We start from the raw sequence: 23,207 nt of genomic DNA on the forward strand, positions 1-23,207 counted from the left end.
ATACAGCTGCATCATCAGACTCCAGCTTTTATACTCTATACCCCGTCCTATAAAGGCAAGCATACCATATGCCTTCTTCACCACCTTCTCCACCTGTGTTAAGAACATAAGAACATAAGAAATAGGAGCAGGAGTAGGCCATCTAGCCCCTCGAGCCTGCCCCGCCATTCAATAAGATCATGGCTGATCTGACGTGTTGCCACCTTCAAGGATTTGTGGACTTGCACACCGAGGTCCCTCTGTGTTTCTATACTCCTGATGACTCTGCCATTTATTGTATAACTCCTCCCTACATTATTTCTTCCAAAATGCATCACTTCACATTTATCCGGATTAAACTCCATCTGCCACCTCTCCACCCAATTTTCCAGCCTATCTATATCCTGCTGTATTGCCCGACAATGCTCTTCGCTCTGCGCAAGTCCAGCCATCTTCGTGTCATCCGCAAACTTGCTGATTACACCAGTTACACCTTCTTCCAAATAATTTATATCTATCACAAATAGCAGAGGCCCCAGTACAGAGCCCTGCGGAACACCACTGGTCACAGACCTCCAGCCGGAAAAAGACCCTTCGACCACTACCCTCTGTCTCCTATGGCCAAGCCAGTTCTCCACCCATCTAGCCACTTCTCCTTGTATCCCATGAGCCTTAACCTTCTTAACCAACCTGCCATGTGGGACTTTGTCAAATGCCTTACTGAAATCCATATAGACAACATCCACGGCCCTTCCTTCATCAACCGTGTTTGTCACTTCCTCAAAAAACTCCACCAAATTTGTAAGGCACGACCTCCCTCTTACAAAACCATGCTGTCTGTCACTAATGAGATTGTTCCGTTCTAAATGCACATACATCCTGTCTCTAAGAATCCTCTCCAACAACTTCCCTACCACGGACGTCAAGCTCACCGGCCTATAATTGCCTGGGTTATCCCTGCTACCCTTCTTAAACAACGGGACCACATTCGCTATCCTCCAATCCTCAGGGACCTCACCCGTGTCCAAAGAACCGACAAAGATTTCCGTTTGAGGCCCAACAATTTCATCTCTCGTCTCCCTGAGCAGTCGAGGATAGGTGCCATCAGGCCCTGGGGCTTTGTCAGTTTTAATGTTCCCTAAAAAACCTAACACTTCCTCTTTTGTAATGGAGATTTTCTCTATCGGGTCAAATTTGAACATGAATCCTCTAACTGGATTATTTGAACAAAGCTATTGGGACGAGTTTCTTTTTATTCTGGCTCATGATACACTTTGCTGGTTTTATTGTTTACAAAAAAACTTTGATTCACATAATGAACAAGTTACTAGCACAACTGCCTTTCAAATGTATGAGAATGTTCTTGAAGTTCTGCAATGGAATGTCACGATCATATGTTCATAAAATCCTTACAGCACAGAATAAGGCCATTTGTTCCTTTACAAATGCAAACGTATTCTGTCCATGTCCAATATTTGGAAAATGTTGAACATATAGCGTAGATCTATTACAGCAGAATAAAGGAACTATGTACACCTTGTCTCTCTAGACCCAAAAGAACAACCCATTCAGTCAAAACCCTGGGATTCCAGGACTTTTGCTGCAGATGCAGACACCTTCAATATGAGTTGAGCATTTCTACCTCCACTAATCTTTCAGTAAGTGAGTTCCAGGAAGTAACCACACTCTGGGTGAAAATGGAAGAAATCCTCAGCTGTCATCTAGACCTTCTACCAATTGCTTTCAATTGATTCTCCCCAGTTAATGACCTCACAATAACGATATATGTACTTTCCATCTGCTGTATTAATGTTCCCCATTATGATATACACCTCAACCAAATCTCCTCTTAACCTCTTCTTCAAGAAAACAAAATCAACCCCAGGCTGCCTAGTATTTCCTCCTCACAGCAATTTTCCACTCCTCACAACATCCTCGCAAATTTACTCTGTACCCTCTCTGGTGCATCATTCTTTTGTAATAACTCAGGTTGTGGCTATCTGAAGTTTTATATAGGGCCAGTCCAACCTTCATGCTTTAATACTCTATTGCTCGACTAATAAAATAATCTATTCCATTTAGTACCCTAACCACATGATCAACCTGCACTGCTACTGTCATGAATCTGTGGGATATCCATGGTTCACAAAGATACAATGCAGTTCACAATGCAGTTGCACTCACTTTATCTGCACCGCTCAGTTTCCTCTAATTTATTGGGTTTTACTTTACCTTATCTGACCTCCTCAAGTGCACTAACTCAGATTTTCCTGGGTGGGTTGAATTCAATTTGCCACTTTTCTCCCTACCGGAGCAATGCAACAATATCTTCCTGCAGCCTATTGGAATCTTATTTCCAATAAGAAATAAGATTACAATAGGGGAATCTTATGCAATGGAAATCAACAGTGAGAATACGTTGATATTTCTGATATGCAGGTTAATTGTTTCGATAAAAATTGGTTTTGGGTCCTTCGGCAACGGCAAGATGATAATCAGCTGAGGCAGCAGCAGAAAACGGGCAATATCTGAGGCTATCTCCCTCAGACCCAACTTCAACAAAATAATGTCATATTCTATAATGAAAACCATTGATAAATTTGCTTACTGATGCGCGATTAAATCACTCGGAGGCTAGATTGTACCCGGGAAATAAAGGCTTTTATTACTGACAAGAATGGAGCACACTATATACAATACAATCCCAAACTAAAGGGTCACCAGGCAGTGCAGTAACCTTTATACTTCCCCTGGTAGGCGGAGCCAACTGGAGTGTACCACAGAACAATATCAACAGGTAGAACAGCCCAACCCTAACACCAACAGTAACTACAGTAACATATCTACAAACACCCATAGTGCTGACCATCCATGGCTCAGCACTCATAGTGGTAACGAACTATGGTTCACCACACTTACCATTGATAAATTTTACTTACCACTGTAGCGAAGGAAGACATTGGCGTGAAGAAGCGGCTTGTTTTAGATAAATCAATCACATATGGTGAGGAAACAAATTTAATGCTGCTGAGTTCGAGCTCTTCCATTTCACCACCTGTGAACAGTTGGAGACATTTCATAGAATCAGCATAGAAACCCTACAGTACAGAAAGGCCATTCGGCCCATCGAGACTGCACCGACCACAATCCCACCCAGGCCCTACCCCCATATCCCTACATATTTTACCCGCTAATCCCTCTAATCTACGCATCCCAGGACACAAAGGGGCAATTTTAGCATGGCCAATCAACCGAACCCGCACATCTTTGGACTGTGGGAGGAAACCGGAGCACCCAGAGGAAACCCACACAGACACGAGGAGAATGTGCAAACTCCACACAGACAGTGACCCAAGCTGGGAATTGAACCCAGGTCCCTGGAGCTGTGAAGCAGCAGTGCTAACCACTGTGCTACCGTGCCGCCCCATTTCAGCCCAGCAATTTTCTTGCTCTTGGTCTACAGTCAACAGAATTTTCCAAACCTGCTACCTGTGCCATCTCGAGGTGCCCGATCAGCATGGGAAAAGCAAAACCGCCATAAAATTATTGATAATAAAATCATTGAATTCCTACAGTGCAGAAGGGGGCCATTCAGCCCATTGGGTCTTCAAAGAACAAAGAACAAAGAAGAACAAAGAACAATACAGCACAGGAACAGGCCCTTCGGCCCTCCAAGCCCGTGCCGCTCCCTGGTCCAAACTAGACCATTCTTTTGTATCCCTCCATTCCCACTCCATTCATATGGCGATCCAGATAAGTCTTAAACATTCCCAGGATGTCCGCCTCCACCACCTTGCCTGGCAGCGCATTCCAGGCCCCCACCACCCTCTGTGTAAAGTACGTCCTTCTGATATCTGTGTTGAACCTCCCCGCCTTCACCTTGAACCTATGACCCCTCGTGAACATCACCACCAACCTGGGGAAAAGCTTCCCACCGTTCACCCTATCTATGCCTTTCATAATTTTATACACCTCCATCAAGTCTCCCCTCATCCTCCGTCTTTCCAGGGAGAACAGCCCCAGTTTATCCAATCTCTCCTCATAACTAAGCCCCTCCATACCAGGCAACATCCTGGTAAACCTCCTCTGTACTCTCCAAAGCCTCCACGTCCTTCTGGTAGTGTGGCGACCAGAACTGGGCGCAGTATTCCAAATGCGGCCGAACCAACGTTCTATACAACTGCAACATCAGACCCCAACTTTTATACTCTATGCCCCGTCCTATAAAGGCAAGCATGCCATATGCCTTCTTCACCACCTTCTCCACCTGTGACGTCACCTTCAAGGATCTGTGGACTTGCACACCCAGATCCCTCTGCGTATCTACACCCTTTATGGTTCTGCCATTTATCGTATAGCTCCTCCCTACATTATTTCTACCAAAATGCATCACTTCACATTTATTAGGATTGAACTCCATCTGCCATTTCTTTGCCCAAATTTCCAGCCTATCTATATCCTTCTGTAGCTTCTGACAATGCTCCTCACTATCTGCAAGTCCTGCCAATTTTGTGTCGTCCGCAAACTTACTGATCACCCCAATTACACCTTCTTCCAGATCATTTATATAAATCACAAACAGCAGAGGTCCCAATACAGAGCCCTACGGAACATCACTAGTCACAGGCCTGCAGCCGGAAAAAGACCCTTCCACTACCACCCTCTGTCTTCTGTGACCAAGCCAGTTCTCCACCCATCTAGCCACCTCCCCCTTTATCCCATGAGATCCAACCTTTTTCACCAGCCTACCATGAGGGACTTTGTCAAACGCTTTACTAAAGTCCACATAGATGACATCCACAGCCCTTCCCTCGTCAACCATTCTAGTCACTTCTTCAAAAAACTCCACCAGGTTAGTGAGGCATGACCTCCCTCTCACAAAACCATGCTGACTATCTCGTCTCGAGACAAAGATTTGCGTCAGAGGCCCAGCGATTTCATCTCTTGTCTCCCTGAGCAGCCTTGGATAAATTCCATCAGGCCCTGGGGATTTGTCAGTCTTTATATTCTCTAACAAACCTAACACTTCCTCCCTTGTAATGGAGATTTTCTCCAACGGTTCAATACTCCCCTCCGAGACACTCCCAGTCAACACATCCCTCTCCTTTGTGAATACCGACGCAAAGTATTCATTTAGGATCTCCCCTACTTCTTTGGGCTCCAAGCACAATTCCCCACTTTTGTCCCTGAGAGGTCCGATTTTTTTCCCTGACATCCCTTTTGTTCCTAACATATGAATAAAATGCCTTGGGATTCTCCTTAATCCTGCCTGCCAAGGACATTTCGTGACCCCTTTTTGCCCTTCTAATTCCCCCTTTGAGTTCTTTCCTACTTTCTTTGTACTCCTCCAGAGCTCCCTCCGTTTTTAGCTGCCTGGACCTAACATACGCCTCTCTTTTCTTTTTGACCAGTCCCTCAATTTCCCTGGTTATCCACGGTTCTCGAATCCTACCCTTCCTATCCTTCTTTTTTACAGGCACATGCCTGTCCTGCAGCCCTAACAACCGTTCCTTAAAAGACTCCCACATGCCAGATGTGGATTTACCCTCAAACAGCCTCTCCCAATCAAGAGCTGCCAATTTCTGCCTAATCCCACTAAAGTTAGCCTTCCCCCAATCCAACACCTTACCCTTGGGACACCACTCATCCTTTTCCATCACTATCCTAAAGCTAACAGAATTGTGGTCACTATTTGCCACATGTTCCCCTACCAAAACTTTGAAGACCTGACCGGGCTCATTCCCCAGTACTAGGTCCAGTATAGCCCCCTCTCTAGTCGGGCTATTTACATATTGTTCCAAAGAACCCTCCTGTATGCATTTTACAAATTCCTCCCCATTCAGAGTCCCAGCTCTCAGCGATTTCCAGTCTATACCAGGGAAATTGAAGTCTCCCACTACAACAACCTATTTTTCCTGCACCTATCCAGTATCTCCTGACATATCCGTTCTTCCACTTCCCTTGGGCTGTTGGGGGGCCTGTAGTATACCCCCAACATAGTGACTGCGCCTTTCCTGTTTCTAAGCTCCACCCAGAGTGACTCGTTACACGGCCCCTCTGAATTGTCCTCCCTCTGCACCGCTGTATATGCTCTCCAACTAATACTGCTACTCCCCCACCTCTTTTGGCCCCTCCTCTGTCTCGCCTAAAACACTTGTACCCCGGAATATTCAGCTGCCAGTCCTGTCCCTCTTTCAACCAAGTCTCTGTCACCGCAACCACATCCAAATTCCTCGTGAGCATTAAGGCCCTAAGTTCATCTGTCTTACCTGCCACGCTCCTTGCATTGAAGTATAAGCACTCCAGACCTCCAGGCCCAGTGAGGTCATCCTCCCCCAGAGTGCTCTTCTTCTTTGCCAGCCTTGTCCCAGCCCCAAGCTCGTCCCAGCCTCTACACTTGTAGACCTAATATTTTAGACCGTCAACAATTCCACCCGGCCCTATCATTGTAATCCCAGTTATTTATCCTGCTAGTCCCCCTGACACTAATGGGCAATTCAGCATGGTCAATCAACTTAATTTGCATTATCTACAAATTTCCCTCCAAATTACACAGGACGGTCCCTGCCTTGGAACTACATCATGATTCATCCACTGTCACTGAGTCAAATTCCTGGAAATCCCTGCCTAATACAATACATGAACAGCCGTGCTTCAAGAACATAACTGACGATCTGTTTCTCAAGACATAACAGGCTACAAGATAAAGGCATGTAAAATCACCAGCACCAATGCAACCCTCTCTGATGAGCTCAATGCATTATAGCCCATTTTGAGCAAGAGGTCAACGAGAGCATGCCCTCCAGCCCGGAAGCCTCGGATGAACCTGTATCCGAGGTCACCATTGCCGACATCAGAACAGCCTTCTCGAAAGTCAACCCATGGAAAGCGACTGACCCAGATGGGATATCCGGATGAACACTCAGATCCTGCATGGACCAGCTGGTGGGAGTATTTGTAGACATCTTCAACCTCTCTTCACATCTATCTGAAGTCCCTATCTGCTTCAAGAAGACGACCATTATCCTGGTACCAAAGAAAAGCCAGGCAACATAACTTAATGACTATCGTCTGGTGGCCCTGACATCCATCATTATGAAGTGCTTCGAAAGGTCAGTCATGGCACGGATCAATTCTGGCCTCCCAGATTGCCTGGATCCATTACAGTTTGCCTAGCGCCGCAAAAGATCGACAGCAGATGCCATCTCCCTGGCCATACACTCAACCCTGAAATATCTCGATAACAAAGACACTTATGTCAGACTCCCATTTATCAACTACAGCTCAGCCTTCAACACCATTCTTCCTACAAAACTCATCTCCAAACTCCGTGGCCTGGGGCTCGGCTCCTCCCTCAGCAGCTGAATCCTGAACTTCCTAACCGCAGACTGCAATCAGTAAGAATAGGCAGCAACACCTCCTCCACGATTATCCTCAACAAGGCTTTGTCCTCAGCTCCTTACTATACTCTTTATAAACCTATGACTGTGTGGCCAAATTCCCCTCCAACTCGATTTTCAAATTTTCTGATGACACCACCGTGGTGGGTTGGATCTCAAACAATGATGAGGCGGAGTACAGGAAAGATATAGAGAATCTGGTGAACTAGTGCGACGACAATAATCTCTCCCTCAAAACAAAAGAGATAGTTATCTACTTCAGGAAGCATAGTGGAGGACATGCCCCTCTCTACAGTCCAAAGATGTGCGGGTTAGGTTGATTGGCCATGCTAAAATTGCCCTTAGTGTCCTGAGATGTGTAGGTTAGAGGGATTAGTGGGTAAATATGTAGGGATATGGGGCTAGGGCCTGGGTGGGATTGTGGTCGGTGCAGACTCGATGGGCCGAATGGCCTATTTCTGTGCTGTAGGGTTTCTATGATTCTATGACATGAACCTGTCCTGGTCCCTCCATGCCAACGCTATAGTTAAGAAAGCCCACCAAAGCCTCTACTTTCTCAGGAGGCTAAAGAAATTTGGCATGTCCACTATGACTTTCACCAACTTTTACAACTGCACTATTGAAAGCATTCTTTCTGGTTGTATCACAGCTTGGTATGGCTTCTGCTCTGCCCAAGACCATAATAAACTACCATGGATCGTAACCGAAGCCCAACCCATCACTCGGACCAGCCTCCCATCCATTGACACTGTCTTCACTCTCTGCCGCCTCGGAAAAGCAACCAGCATAATCAAGGACCCCATGCACCCTGGACATTCTCTCTTCCACCTTCTTCCATCGGGAAAAATATACAAAAGTCTGAGGTTACATACCAACCGACTCAAGAACAGCTTCTTCCTTGCTGCCATCAGACTTTTGAATGGACTTACCTTGCATTAAGTTGATCTTTCTCTGCACCCTAGCTATGACTGTAACACTACATTCTGCACTCTCTCCTTTCCTTCTCGATGTACAGTATGTTTTGTCTGTACAGCATGCAAGGAACAATACTTTTCACTGTATACCAATACAAGTGACAATAAAAAATCAAATCAAATCAAATCAAATCAAAAAGGGGCAACTAGAGATGGACAATAAATGCTAACTAGGTCAGTAACACTAATATCCCATCAATTAATAAATGTATGTTTCGCTTTTCTCAAGCTGTACAATGGTTACAAAATAAATTGTCAGTTTATTATTGCTGTTCGGAACTCCAGCACAAACCAAAACATCAGTTAAATTTGTGAAAAAAATCGGAGGTTTTTATTTTAAAACAGGAAGTAGGCCCAGCAGCAGCCTGGGAAGCTTTTGGAGGGTTTAAAAGTAGGCCGCACCTTTGAGCGGGCAGCGTCGTTAGCGGGCAGCAGAGTGAGCAGGGGGCAGAGTGAGAGCTGAAGGGCTTTGGCTCAAAACGGGCTTAGGCGAGAGTAGGTTTTTTTTTCTTTTTCAGAAAGTTTATTCCTGTATTTCCACAGAGTAAAAAAAATATGCCAGGCAAGATGTTGGAATGCTCCTCTTGCAGGATGTGGGAGATCAGGGAGACCTCTGGTATCCCTGACGACAGCACCTGCAAAAGATGCATTCAGCTGCAGCTGCTAGCAAAGCGTGTTAGGGAACTGGAGAAGGAGCTTGATGACCTCCATCTAATTCGGGAGAATGAGAAGTATATAGACAATAGCTTTAGGGAGATAGTTACACCTAAGCAGCAGAGCACAGGAAATTGGGTTACTGTAAGGAGAGGAAATGGCAGTGTGAAAGGACAGGCAGAGCAGGGTTCCTCTGTGGCCATACCCCTCCACAACAGGTATACTGAATTGGATACTGTTGTGGGAGATGCTTTACCTGGGACAAGCTGCAACAGCCGGATCCCAGGAATGGTAGGCCTGACATACGATGAACGTCTGAGGATCGTGGGATTATATTCATTGGAGTTTAGGAGGTTGAGGGGAGATCTAATAGAAACTTACAAGATAATGAACGGCTTAGATAGGATGGACGTAGGGAAGTTGTTTCCATTAGCAGGGGAGACTAGGACGCGGGGGCACAGCCTTAGAATAAAAGGGAGTCACTTTAGAACAGAGATGAGGAGAAATTTCTTCAGCCAGAGGGTGGTAGGTCTGTGGAATTCATTGCCACAGAGGGCTGTGGAGGCCGAGACGTTGAGCGTCTTCAAGACAGAAATTGATCAATTCTTGATTTCTCGAGGAATTAAGGGCTATGGGGAGAGAGCGGGTAAATGGAGTTGAAATCAACCATGATTGAATGGTGGAGTGGACTCGATGGGCCGAATGGCCTTACTTCCGCTCCTATGTCTTATGGTCTTAACTCTGATACTGCGTCTGGTTCTACAGCGCAAAAGGGTGGGATGAAGAAGAGGAGAGCAGTAGTGATAGGGGACTCAATGGTCAGAGGTACAGACCGGAGGTTCTGTGGTCGGGACAGAGACTCCCGCATGGTTTGTTGCCTCCCAGGTGCCAAGGTCAGCGATGTCTCTGATCGCGTGCACAGCGTTCTAAAGTGGGAAGGTGATCAGCCAGATGTTGTGGTACACGTCGGTACCAATGACGTGGGAAGGAAGAGTGAGGAGGTCCTAAAGAGTGAGTACAAAGAGCTTGGAAGGAAGTTAAAAAGCAGGACCCCGAGGGTAGTAATCTCAGGATTGCTACCTGAGCCACATGCCAGTGAGGGCAGGAGTAGGATGCTTGGGCGGATAAACACGTGTGGCTGAGGAACTGGTGCAGGGGGCAGGGTTTCCAATTCTTGGATCATTGGGACCTCTTTTGGGGCAGGTGGGACCTGTACAAGAGAGACGGGTTACACCTAAACTACAAGGGGTCCAATATACTTGCAGGAAGATTTGCTAGTGTTATTGGGGAGCGTTTAAACTAGATTTGCAGGGGGGTGGGAACCAGAGTGCCAGAGCAGATAGTGGAGCAGGGGTAAAAAGACAGGTTAGTTCAAGCAAAATCACAAATGGAAGGGTAGAGTGTGGTGGAAATAATTTTTTGAGGTGTGTCTATTTCAATGCCAGGAGTATTGTGGGGAAGGCAGATGAGCTGAAGGCGTGGATAGACACGTGGAAATATGACATTATAGCCATTAGTGAAACTTGGCTACAGGAGGGGCAGGACTGGCAGCTCAATGTTCCAGGGTTCCAATGTTTCAGGCGGGATAGCGGCAGAGGAATAAAAGGTGGGGGGGTGGCATTGTTGGTCAGGGAAAATGTTACAGCAGTACTCAGGCAGGATAGATTAGGGAGCTTGTCTACAGAGGCCCTATGGGTGGAGCTGAGAAACAGGAAAGGTATGACCACATTAATGGGCTTGTATTATAGACCACCCAATAGTCAGCGAGAATTGAAGGAGCAAATCAGCGGAGAGATAGCTGACAACTGCAAGAAACACAAAGTTGTGATAGTAGGGGATTTTAATTTTCCACATATAGATTGGGACTCGCATACTGTTAAAGGTTTAGACGGGGTAGAGTTTGTAAAATGTGTTCAGGAGAATTTTCTACATCAGTATATAGAGGTGCCAACTAGAGAGGATGCGATATTGGATCTCCTATTGGGAAATGAGTTAGGGCAGGTGATGGATGTGAGTGTGAGGGAACACTTTGGATCCAGTGATCATAATGCCATTAGTTTCAACCTGATCGTGGATAAGGATAGATCTGGTCCTCGGGTTGAAGTTCTGAACTGGAAAAAGGTCAAATTTGATGAAATGAGAAGGGATCTGGGAAGTGTGGATTGGCACAGGCTGTTCTCTGGTAAGGATGTAAATGGAAAGTGGGAGGCCTTCAAAGGAGAAATTTTGAGAGTGCAGAGTTTGTATGTTCCTGTCAGGATTAAAGGCAAAGTAAATAGGAATAAGGAACCTTGGTTCTCGAGGGAGATTGTAACACTGATTAAGAGGAAGAGAGAGTTGTATGAAATGTACGGGCAGCAAGGAACACATCAGATGCTCGAGGAGTAAAAAAAGTGCAAGAAGCTACTTAAGAGGGAAATCAGGAGGGCTAAAAGAAGACACGAGGTTGCTTTGGCAGACAGAGTGAAGGAAAATCCAAAGAGCTTCTATAGGTATGTTAGGAGCAAAAGGATAGTGAGGGATAAAATTGGTCCTCTTGAAGACCAGAGTGGTAGACTGTGTATGGAACCAAAAGAGATGGGGGAAATACTAAATGGTTTTTTTGCATCCGTATTTACTGAGGAAACGGGCATGGAGTCTACGGAAATAGGGCAAACTGGTAGGGAGGACATGGAAGCTTTACAGATTAAAGGGGAGGAGGTGCTCGCTGTCTTGAGGCAAATCAGAGTGGATAAATCCCCAGGACCGGACAGGGTATTCCCACGGACCTTGAGGGAAGCTAGTGTTGAACTTGCAGGGGCCCTGGCAGACATATTTAAAATGTCAGTGTTCACGGGGGAGGTGCCGGATGATTGGAGGGTGGCTCATGTTGTTCCATTGTTTAAAAAAGGTTCCAAAAGAAATCCGGGAAATTATAGGCCAGTAAGTTTGACGTCGGTGGTGGGCAAGTTATTGGAAGGTGTGATAAGGGATAGGATCTACAAATATTTGGATAGACAGGGACTTATTAGGGAGAGTCAACATGGCTTTGTGCGTGGGAGGTCATGTTTGACCAATCTATTAGAGTTTTTCGAGGAGGTTACCAGGAAAGTGGATGAAGGGAAGGCGGTGGATGTTGTCTACCTGGATTTCAGCAAGGCCTTTGACAAGGTCCCTCATGGGAGGTTAGTTAGGAAGGTTCAGTCGCTAGGTATACATGGGGAAGTAGTAAATTGGATAAGACACTGGCTCAATGGAAGAAGCCAGAGAGTGGTTGTGGAGGATTGCTTCTCTGAGTGGAGGCCTGTGACTAGTGGTGTGCCGCAGGGATCGGTGTTGGGTCCATTGTTGTTTGTCATCTATATCAATGATCTGGATGATAATGTGGTAAATTGGATCAGCAAGTTTGCTGATGAAACAAAGATTGGAGGTGTAGTGGACAGTGAGGAAGGTTTTCAAAGCTTGCAGAGGGATTTGGACCAACTAGAAAAATGGGCTGAAAAATGGCAAATGGAATTTAACGCAGACAAGTGTGAGATATTGCACTTTGGAGGGACAAACCAAAGAAGAACGTACAGGGTAAATGGTAGGACTCTGAAAAGTGCAGTTGAACAGTGGGATCTGGGAATACAGGTACAGAATTCCCTAAAAGTGACGTCACAGGTGGATAGGGTCGTAAAGAGTGCCTTTGGTACATTGGCCTTTATAAATCGGAGTATCGAGTATAAAAGTTGGAGTGTTATGGTAAGGTTATATAACGCATTGGTGAGGCCGAATTTGGAGTATTGTGTACAGTTTTGGTCACCTAGTTACAGGACGGATGTAAATAAGATTGAAAGAGTGCAGAGAAGGTTCACAAGGATGTTGCTGGGACTTGAGAAGCTGAGTTACAGAGAGAGATTGAATAGGTTGGGACTTTATTCCCTGGAGCGTAGAAGATTGAGGGGAGATTTGATAGAGGTGTATAAGATTTTGATGGGTATAGATAGAGTGAATGCAAGCAGGCTTTTTCCGCTGAGGCTAGGGGAGAAAAAACCCAGAGGGCATGGGTTAAGGGTGAAAGGAGAAAAGTTTAAAGGGAATATTAGGGGGGACTTCTTCACGCAGAGAGTGGTGGGAGTGTGGAATGAGCTGCCGGATAAAGTGGTAAACTCTTAACATTTAAGAAAAACTTGGACGGGTTCATGGATGAGAGGGGTGTGGAGGGATATGGTCCAAGTGCAGGTCAGTGGGACTAGGCATAAAATGGTTCGGCACAGACAAGAAGGGCCAAAAGGCCTGTTTCTGAGCTGTAATTTTCTATGGTTCTATGGTTCTATCACTATAACCAATGAAGTTCTCTAAAGATGTAATCGCTGCTATACTGTCGGAAATATATTTCCAGACTGCAATCCCTCAGATCATGATGCATTCATGTTTGTTCATTCGGCTATGGGATGTGAGTATCATAGGCGATGTCAACATGCTTAATTTCCTTTGAACTTCAGAGGGCAGTAAGGAATCGATATCATAGTTGTGCATCCGAAGCCAGACTTGTTAAGTACAGCAATATTCCCCACTTCCAAAGATGTGTGGGTTAGGTGGATTGGCCATGCTAAATTGGCCTTTTGTGTCACCAGGAGCAGCAAGGGTAAATACGTGGGGTTATGGGACAGGGCCTGGGTGCGATTGTGGTCAGCGCAGACTCAATGGGCCAAATTGCCTCCATCTGCACTGTAGGGATTACAAAGAACAAAGAAAATTACAGCATTCTCCAAGCCTGTACCGACTTTGCTGCCCATGTGAACTAAAATCCCCTACCCTTCCAGGGACCATATCCCTCTATTCCCATCCTATTCATGTATTTGTCCAGACGCCCCTTAAAAGTCACTATCATATCTGCTTCCACTGCCTCCCCCGGCAGCAAGTTCCAAGCATCCACCACCCTCTTTGTAATAAACTTGCCTCATACATCTATGATTCTCTGATTAAAAGGCAATAGTGAACAAAACTGCCTTTATGAAAAACTGGCAAGATTATTTTTATTGTTGCCCAGATGAGCATTTTATTCCAAACTTGTCAATGCTGGGACAAGATTTGAACCTATGCCTCTGTTGCAATAAAACATGTATCTGATTCATTGATATTACCACTATGCCAACAGAACCCTAAATCTGATACACTGCAGCATACATATTAGAAATCTCATACTTCTACTCACTATAATGCTTTGACCATAATTGGTCTCTGTTTAACAAATTTTCTAAAGTTAGGACTCTGACATATAACATTATTTCAGTATTGCCCTGGAGTGTCTAGCTAGAAGAATTTGTTAAGATTCTGGAACCTACTGACCTACAGCCTCATGCAAGAAGAGGCAACAGTGCTGCCAACTGAGCCACAGCCTGCACACTTGGGTAAGGCATTCCACAGCCCATTTCACAGAAACATCAAAAGATGGAAAATAGCAGCAGGAGTAGGCAATTCAGACATTTGAGCCTGCTCCGCCATTCTTAATAATCATGGCAGATCATCTAACTCAATAGCCTGATCCTGCCTTCCCCCCCATATCCTTTGACTCCCTTTTCCCCAAAAGCTGTATCCAACTCCTTCCTGAAAACATTCAAACCTTTGGCCTCAACTGCTTCGTGTGATAGCGAATTCCATGAGCATGCCATTCACTAGATGAAGACATCTCTCGTCAACTGTGTCCTCAATGGTTTATCTCACATCCTTAGATTATGAACCCTGATTCTGGAAACCTGGACTACCGGCAGCATCCTTTCTCGCCCTGTTAGAATTCCAATTGTTTCTTTCAGATCTCCACTCTTTCTAGCGAATATAATCCTAAGCAATGGAATCACTCCTCTTATGTCAGTCCCACCATCCCAGGAATCAATCTGGTAAAGCTTTGCTGCACTCTCCCCATAGAAAGAACATCCATTCTCAGATACGAACCAAAACTGCACACAATTTAATTTTCCAGGTGTGGCTTCACCAGGACTCTGTATAACTGCAGCAAGACATCCCTACTTCTCTCGCTATGAAGGCCAACACATTGTTTGCCTTCTTTATTACCACCTGTGGCACCTGCATGCTTACCTTCAGTGACTGATGTATGAGGATACCCAGGTCTCATTGCACATCCCCCTCTCTGAACATATTGCCATTCAGATGATAATCTTACTTCCTGTTTTGCAACCTAAGTGGATAACCTCACATTTATGCAGGCGGAGAAAAGGCAGATGGAATTTAATCCGGACAAATGCGAGGTGATGCATTTTGGTAGATCTAATTCAGGTGGGAGCTATAAAATAAATGGCAGAACCAACAGGAGCATAGACGCAAAGAGAGATCTGGGACGACAGGTCCACAGATCTTTAAAAGTGGCAGCACAGGTGGAAAAGGTGGTGAAAAAAGCATATGGCATGCTTGCCTTCATTGGCCAGGGCATCGAGTATAAAAGTTGGCAAATTTTGTTACAGTTATATAAAACGTTGGTTAGGCCACATTTGGATGACTGTGTCCAATTCTGGTTGCCATACTACCAGAGGACGTGGTGGCTTTGGACAGAGTACAGAAAAGGTTTGCCAGGATGTTGCCTGGTATGGAGGGTATTAGCTGTGAGGAGAAATTGAATAAACTGGGATTGTTCTCCCTGGAAAGACAGAAGCTGAGGGGCAACCTGGTAGAAGTTTTAAAATTATGAGGAGTATAGATAGGGTGAACAGTTGGAAGCTTTCTCCCAGGTCAAAAATGACAATCACAAGGGGGCACAAGTTCAAGATAACAGGGGAAAGGTTCAGTAGAGATGTGCAGGGCACGTTTTTTACACAGAGGGTGGTAGGGATAGCGAATTCCACAGATTCACAATCCTTTGGGAGAAGTAGTTTCTCCTCAACTCTGTTTTAAATTTGCTAACCCTTATCCTAAGACTATGACCTCTCGTCGTAGAATGCCCCAAAAGAGGAAGCATCTGCTCCACATCTACTTTATCCAAACCTTTTATTATCTTGTATACCTCAATTTGATCTCCCCTCATTCTTCTAAATTCTAGAAAGTATAGGCCTCAATCACTCTTCATATGACAAACCCCTCATCTCTGGAATCAATTTAGTGAACGTCCTCTGATCTGCCTCCAATGCCACTACATCTTTCCTCAAATAAGGAGACCAAAACTGTGCACATGGGAAGAATGTGCAAACTCCACACAGACAGTGACCTAAGCTGGGAATCGAACCCAGGTTCCTGGCGCTGTGAGGCAACAGTACTAACCACTGTGCCACCATTTTGTCCCTATCCATCCCTTTGTCCTCCTTTCTTGAATTCTAAACAGCTACCATTCCTCATCTCTGTTGTGTTTTCAGACCAATTTGTATGCCTCTCTGTTGGATCTAATATTATCTCTAATTTCCCTTGTAAGCCATGATTTGGACACATTTTCTGCTTTTCTTTTGTACCAGAAAGGAATGAAAAATTGTTGCAGTTCACCCATGCACACCTGTTTACCATTGTCTCTCCATCGTCATCCATTTAAGTAACATTTCTGAATCTTTCATAGCCAACGCGTGTCCATATCATTGTAGTTTTGTTTATTTAGATTCAAGACCTTAGTCACAGAATCTTGGAGAAATAAATAGTGATGTCTTGAGGAGTGTACATATTACAAAGAAGGAGGTGCTGAAAATCTGAAAGCATATCAAAGTAGATAAATCCCCGGGACTTATCTAGGGGCCATCTATTGGGCCAAATAACCTTAAAGACTTATCTAGATAGCCATATGAACGAAGTGGGAATGGAGGGATACAAAAGAATGGTCTAGTTTGGACCAGGGAGCTTGGAGGGCTGAAGGGCCTGTTCCTGTGCTGTATTGTTCTTTGTTCTTTGTTTGTTCTTTGACTTGATGAAGTGTATCCCAGGACATTGTGGGAGGCTAGGGAGGAAATTGCAGGTCCCCTAGCAGAGATATTTGAATTATTGATAGTCACAGGTGAGTTGCCTGAAGATTGGAGGGTGGCAAATGTTGTGCCTTTGTTTAAAAAGGGCTGCAGGGAAAAGCCTGGGAACTACAGACCGGTGAGCCTCACATCTGTGGTGGGTAAGTTGTTGGAAGGTATTTTGAGAGACAGGATCTACAGGCGTTTAAAGACGCAAGGACTGATTAGGGACAGTCAGCATGGCTTTGTGAGTGGAAAATCATGTCCCACAAATTTGATTGAGTTTTTTGAAGGGGTAACCAAGAAGGTAGATGAGGGCAGTGCAGCTGATGTTGTCTACATGGACTTTAGCAAGGCCTTTGACAAGGGCTGAAATGGTTGCTACGAGAGGCTATTTCCAAGGGCTGAAATGGTTGCTACGAGAGGACACAGGTTTAAGGTGCTGGGGGGTAGGTACAGGGGGGATGTCAGGGGTAAGTTTTTCACTCAGAGGGTGGTGGGTGAGTGGAATCGGCTGACGTCGGTGGTGGTGGAGGCAAACTCGTTGGGGTCTTTTAAGAGACTTCTGGATGAGTACATGGGATTTAATGGGATTGAGGGCTATAGATAGGCCTAGAGGTGGGGATGTGATCGGCGCAACTTGTGGGCCGAAGGGCCTGTTTGTGCTGTGACTTTCTATGTTCTATGTTCTATGTATCGCATGGTAGGTTGTTGCATAAGGTTAAATCTCACGGGATCCAGGGTGTGGTAGCTAAATGGATACAAAATTGGCTTGATGACAGAATGTGGAGATGCCGGCGTTGGACTGGGGTAAGCACAGTAAGAATGTAAGTTGATGACAGAAGCCAGAGGGTGGTTGTAGAGGGCCTGGAGGCCTGTGACCAGTGGTGTGTCTCAGGGATCAGTGCTGGGGCAACTGTTATTTGTCATTTATATTAATGATTTGGATGAGAATATAGGAGGCATGGTTAGTAAGTTTGCAGATGACACCAAGATTGGTGGCATAGTGGACAGTGAAGAAGGTTATCTCGAATTGCAAAGGGATCTTGATCAATTGGGCCAGTGGGCTGACAAATGACAGATGGAGTGTAATTTAGATAAATGCAAGGTGATGCATTTCGGTCGATTGAACCAGGTCAGAACTTAGTTAATGGTAGGGCTTTGGGGTGAGTTACAGAACAAAGAGATCTAGGGGTACATGTTCATAGCTCCTTGAAAGTGGAGTCACAAAGAACAAGAACAAAGAACAAAGAACAATACAGCACAGGAACTGACCCTTCGGCCCTCCAAGCCTGCGCCGCTCCCTGGTCCAAACTAGACCATTCTTTTGTATCCCTCCATTCCCACTCCGTTCATGTGGCTATCTAGATAAGTCTTAAACGTTCCCAGTGTCCACCTCCACCACCTTGCCCGGCAGCGCATTCCAGGCCCCCAATACGTCCTTCTGATATCCGTGTTAAACCTCCCCCCCCCCCTCACCTTGAACCGATGACCCCTCGTGAACGTCACTACCGATCTGGGAAAAAGCTTCCCACCATTCACCCTATCTGTGCCTTTCATAATTTTATACACCTCTATTAGAAATCATAGAAATCATAGAAACCCTACAGTGCAGAAGGAGGCCATTCGGCCCATCGAGTCTGCACCGACCACAATCCCACCCAGGCCCAACCCCCACATATTTACCCACTAATCCCTCTAACCTATGCATCCCAGGACTCTAAGGGGCAATTTTTAACCTGGCCAATCAACCTAACCCGCACATCTTTGGACTGTGGGAGGAAACCGGAGCACCCGGAGGAAACCCATGCAGACACGAGGAGAATGTGCAAACTCCACACAGACAGTGACCCAAGCCGGGAATCGAACCCGGGACCCTGGAGCTGTGAAGCAGCAGTGCTAACCACTGTGCTACCGTGCCGCCCATCTTGTCATTTATATTAATGATTTGGATGAGAATATAGGAGGCATGGTTAGTAAGTTTGCATGGTTAGTAAGTCCTTCCGGTAGTGTGGTGACCAGAACTGGGCGCAGTATTCCAAATGCGTCCGAACCAACGTTCTATACAACTGCAACATCAGACCCCAACTTTTATACTCTATGCCCCGTCCTATAAAGGCAAGTATGCCATATGCCTTATTCACTACCTTCTCCACCTGTGACATCACCTTCAAGGATCTGTGGACTTGCACACCCAGGGTCCCTCTGCGTATCTACACCCTTTATGGCTCTGCCATTTATCATATAGCTCCCCCGACGTTAGTTCTACCAAAATGCATCACTTCGCATTTATCAGGATTGAACTCCATCTGCCATTTCTTTGCCCAAATTTCCAGCCTATCTATATCCTTCTGTAGCCTCTGACAATGTTCCTCACTATCTGCAAGTCCAGCCATTTTCGTGTCATCCGCAAACTTACTGATCACCCCAGTTACACCTTCTTCCAAGTGGACAAATTGGTGAAGAAGGCATTCAGCATGCTTGGTTTCATTAATCAGAACATTGAATACAGGAGTTGGGATATCTTGTTGAAGTTGTACAAGACATTGGTACGGCCACACTTGGAATACTGTGTACAGTTCTGGTCACTCTATTATAGAAAGGATATTATTAAGCTAGAAAGAGTGCAGAAAAGATTTACTGGTATGCTACCGGGACTTGATGGTTTGAATTATAAGGAGAGGCTGGTTAGACTGAGACTTTTTCTCTGGAGCGTAGAAGGCTGAGGGGTGATCTTATAGAGAGCTATAAAATAATGAGGGGCGTAGATCAGCTAGATAGTCAATATCTTTTCCCAAAGGTAGGGAAGTCTAAAACTAGAGGACATAGTTTTCAGGTGAGAGGGAAATGATACAAAAGTGTCCAGAGGGGCAATTCTTTCACAGAGAGGGTAGTGAGTGTCTGGAACAAGCTGCCAGAGGTAGTAGTAGAGGCGGGTACAATTTTGTCTTTTAAAAGGCATTTAGATAGTTACATAGGTAAGATGGGTATAGAGGGATATGGGCCAAATGCGGGCAATTGGGACTAGCTTCGGGATTTTAAAAAAAAGGGCAGCATGGACAAGTTGGGCTGAAGGGCCTGTTTCCATGCTGTAAACCTCTTTGACTCTATGACTCTATAATCAACTATGTTACCCTGCATCTTGATGAATAATTCTATTCATATTATGATTTATCATCCCCAAGGGAAACCAGATTTCCAAATACTTCTTTCTCATTACATAATACCCCATCAGCATGAACTGTTATCTCGTTGGTTCTTTAACATATTGGTCCATAAAACCATCCCAAATACACTCAAGGAGTTCTTCCTCTTCGGTATTGTTATTAATTTGATTTGTCTAATCTATATGCAGATTAAGGTCACTCATAACTACAGATAGAATCATAGAATCAATGGCACGGAGACAGGCCCTTCGGCCCAAACTGGTCCATGCCGACCATAAAAAATGTTTCTCTGTTTCATGCATCTATAATCTATTGGCACCCAGGTTGATAGGGTTGTTAAGAAGGCTTACGGTGTGTTAGCTTTTATTGGTAGAGGGATTGAGTTTCGGAGCCAGGAGGTCATGCTGCAACTGTACAAAATTCTGGTGCAGCCGCATTTGGAGTATTGCGTACAGTTCTGGTCGCCGTATAATAGGAAAGATGTGGAAGTGTTGGAAAGGGTGCAGAGGAGATTTACCAGGATGTTGCCTGGTATGGTGGGAAAATCGTATGAGGAAAGGCTGAGGAGCTTGAGGTTGTTTTCGTTAGAGAGAAGAAGGTTAAGAGGTGACTTAATAGAGGCATACAAGATGATCAGAGGATTAGATAGGGTGGATAGTGAGAGCCTTTTTCCTCGGATGGTGATGGCTAGCACGAGAGGACATAGCTTTAAATTGAGGGGTCAGAGATATAGGACAGATGTCAGAGGTAGGTTCTTCACTCAGAGAGTAGTAAGGGCGTGGAATGCCCTGCCTGCAGTAGGAGTGGACTCGTCAGCATTAAGAGCATTCAAATGGTTATTGGATAAACATATGGATGATATTGGAATAGTGTAGGTTAGATGGGCTTTAGATTGGTTTCACAGGTTGACACAACATCGAGGGTCGAAGGGCCTGTACTGCGCTGTAATGTTCTATGTTCTATGTTCTATATAGAACAAAGTACAAAGAACAAAGAAAAGTACAGCACAGGAATAGTCTCTTTGGCCCTCCAAGCCTGTGCCGATTATGATGCCTACTGGAAAAAAACCTTCTGCCCTTCCTTGGTCCGTATCCCTCTATTTCCTCCCTATTCATGTACCCATTATAGGAAGGATGTGGAAGCATTGGAAAGGGTGCAGAGGAGATTTACTAGGATGTTGCCTGGTATGGTGGAAAGGTCTTATGAGGAAAGGCTGAGGACTTGAAGCTGTTTTCGTTAGAGAGAAGAAGGTTAAGAGGTGACTTAATAGAGGCATAAAAGATAATCAGAGGATTAGATAGGGTGAACAGTAAGTGCCTTTTTCCTCGGATGGTGATGGCTAGCACGAGGGGATATAGCTTTAAATTGAGGGATGATAGATATAGGACAGATGTCAGAGGTAGGTTCTTTACTCAGAGAGTAGTAAGGGCGTGGAATGCCCTGCCTGCAACAGTAGTGGACTCGCCAACATTAAGGGCATTTAAATGGTCATTGGATAAACATATGGATGATATTGGAATAGTGTAGGTTAGATGGGCTTTAGATTGGTTTCACAGGTCGGTGCAACATCGAGGGCCGAAGGGCTTTACTGCGCTGTAATGTTCTATGTTCTATCTGTTGTTAATGTGCCTGTTTCCACCATATGCATGTATATACAACCTCCACTAAAGTTTTTTATCCCTTGTGTTTCTTAGCTCTATCCATACAGATTCCACATCATCAGAGTGAATATCATTCTTCACTGATTGAGTTCCTTTTTATGCAGCAGAGCAATTTTTTTTGTCTGTCCTTCCTAAATATTGAATATCCCATGGATGTTGAGTTACCATCCCTGGTCACTCTATAGCCATGTCTCTGTAATCCCAAATATATGATACCTGTTTGCATCTATTTTCCACAATTAATTCATCCACTTCATTGGTAATGCTTCACACATTAAGGCACATAGACTTAAGGCTTGTGGTTTAACATTACATGTTCCATTCCCATTGTTTTTCATTTTGGCTCTGTCTAAATTAGCCTTTGATTTCTTGGTCTATAATTTTTCTTATTTCCCTTTCTGTCTTTTAGAAACATAGAAACATAGAAAAACTACAGCACAAACAGGCCCTTCGGCCCCACAAATTGTACTGGACCTATCCCTACCTTCCAGGCCTACCTATAACCCTCCATCCTATTAAGTCCCATGTACTCATCCAGGAGTCTCTTAAAAGACCCTATTGAGTTTGCCTCCACCACCATTGACGGCAGCCGATTCCACTCGCCCACCACCCTCTGTGTGGAAAACCTCTCCCTAACATTTCCACTGTACCTACCCCCCAGCACCTTAAACCTGTGTCCTCTCGTAGCAGCCATTTCCACCCTGGGAAAAAGCCTCTGAGAGTCCACCGGATCTATGCCTCTCAACACCTTATATACCTCTATTAGGCCTCCTCTCATCCTACGTCTCTCCAAGGAGAAAAGACCGAGCTCCCTCAGCCGATCCTCATAAGGCATGCCACTCAATCCAGGCAACATCCTTGTAAATCTCCTCTGCACCCTTTCAATCTTTTCCACATCCTTCCTGTAATGAGGCGACCAGAACTGAGCACAGTACTCCAAGTGGGGCCTGACGAGGGTCTTATACAGCTGCATCATTATCCCTGGACTCCTAAACTCAATCCCTCGATTGATAAAGGTCAGCACACCATACGCCTTCTTAACCACCTCCTCCACCTCCAGGGCCGATTTTAGAGTCCTATGGACCCGGACCGCAAGGTCCTTCTGATCCTCTACAGTACTAAGAGTCTTTCCCTTAATATTGTACTCCTTCATCCCATTTGACCTGCCAAAATGGACCACTGCGCATTTATCTGGGTTGAAGTCCATCTGCCACTTCTCCGCCCAGTCTTGCATCCTATCTATATCCCTCTGTAACTTCTAACATCCCTCCAGACTATCCACAACCCCACCAACCTTCGTGTCGTCGGCAAACTTAACAACCCACCCCTCCACTTCCTCATCCAGGTCATTTATGAAAATGACAAACAGCAAGGGTCCCAGAACAGATCCCTGGGGCACACCACTGGTGACCAACCTCCATTTAGAAAAAGACCCATCTATACACACTCTCTGCCTCCTTTGGGCAAGCCAGTTCTG

At 45.2% G+C, this 23,207-nt stretch overlaps 1 protein-coding gene across 4 annotated transcripts in view; it reads right to left on the reverse strand.

The window, feature by feature from the left end:
* LOC144497122 (complement C4-like) overlaps nucleotides 1–23,207 on the reverse strand; it is a 469,428-nt gene that overhangs the window by 263,676 nt on the left and 182,545 nt on the right. For all 4 annotated transcript variants that reach the window (XM_078217916.1, XM_078217917.1, XM_078217918.1 and 1 more), the window contains exon 10: nucleotides 2,919–3,034. In XM_078217916.1, coding sequence (XP_078074042.1) covers nucleotides 2,919–3,034 — 116 coding nt within the window. The remainder of the gene's footprint in view (nucleotides 1–2,918; nucleotides 3,035–23,207) is intronic.

This window comes from Mustelus asterias, chromosome 8 (genome assembly GCF_964213995.1).
Source record: "Mustelus asterias chromosome 8, sMusAst1.hap1.1, whole genome shotgun sequence".
In the NCBI taxonomy this organism is placed as follows: domain Eukaryota; kingdom Metazoa; phylum Chordata; class Chondrichthyes; order Carcharhiniformes; family Triakidae; genus Mustelus; species Mustelus asterias.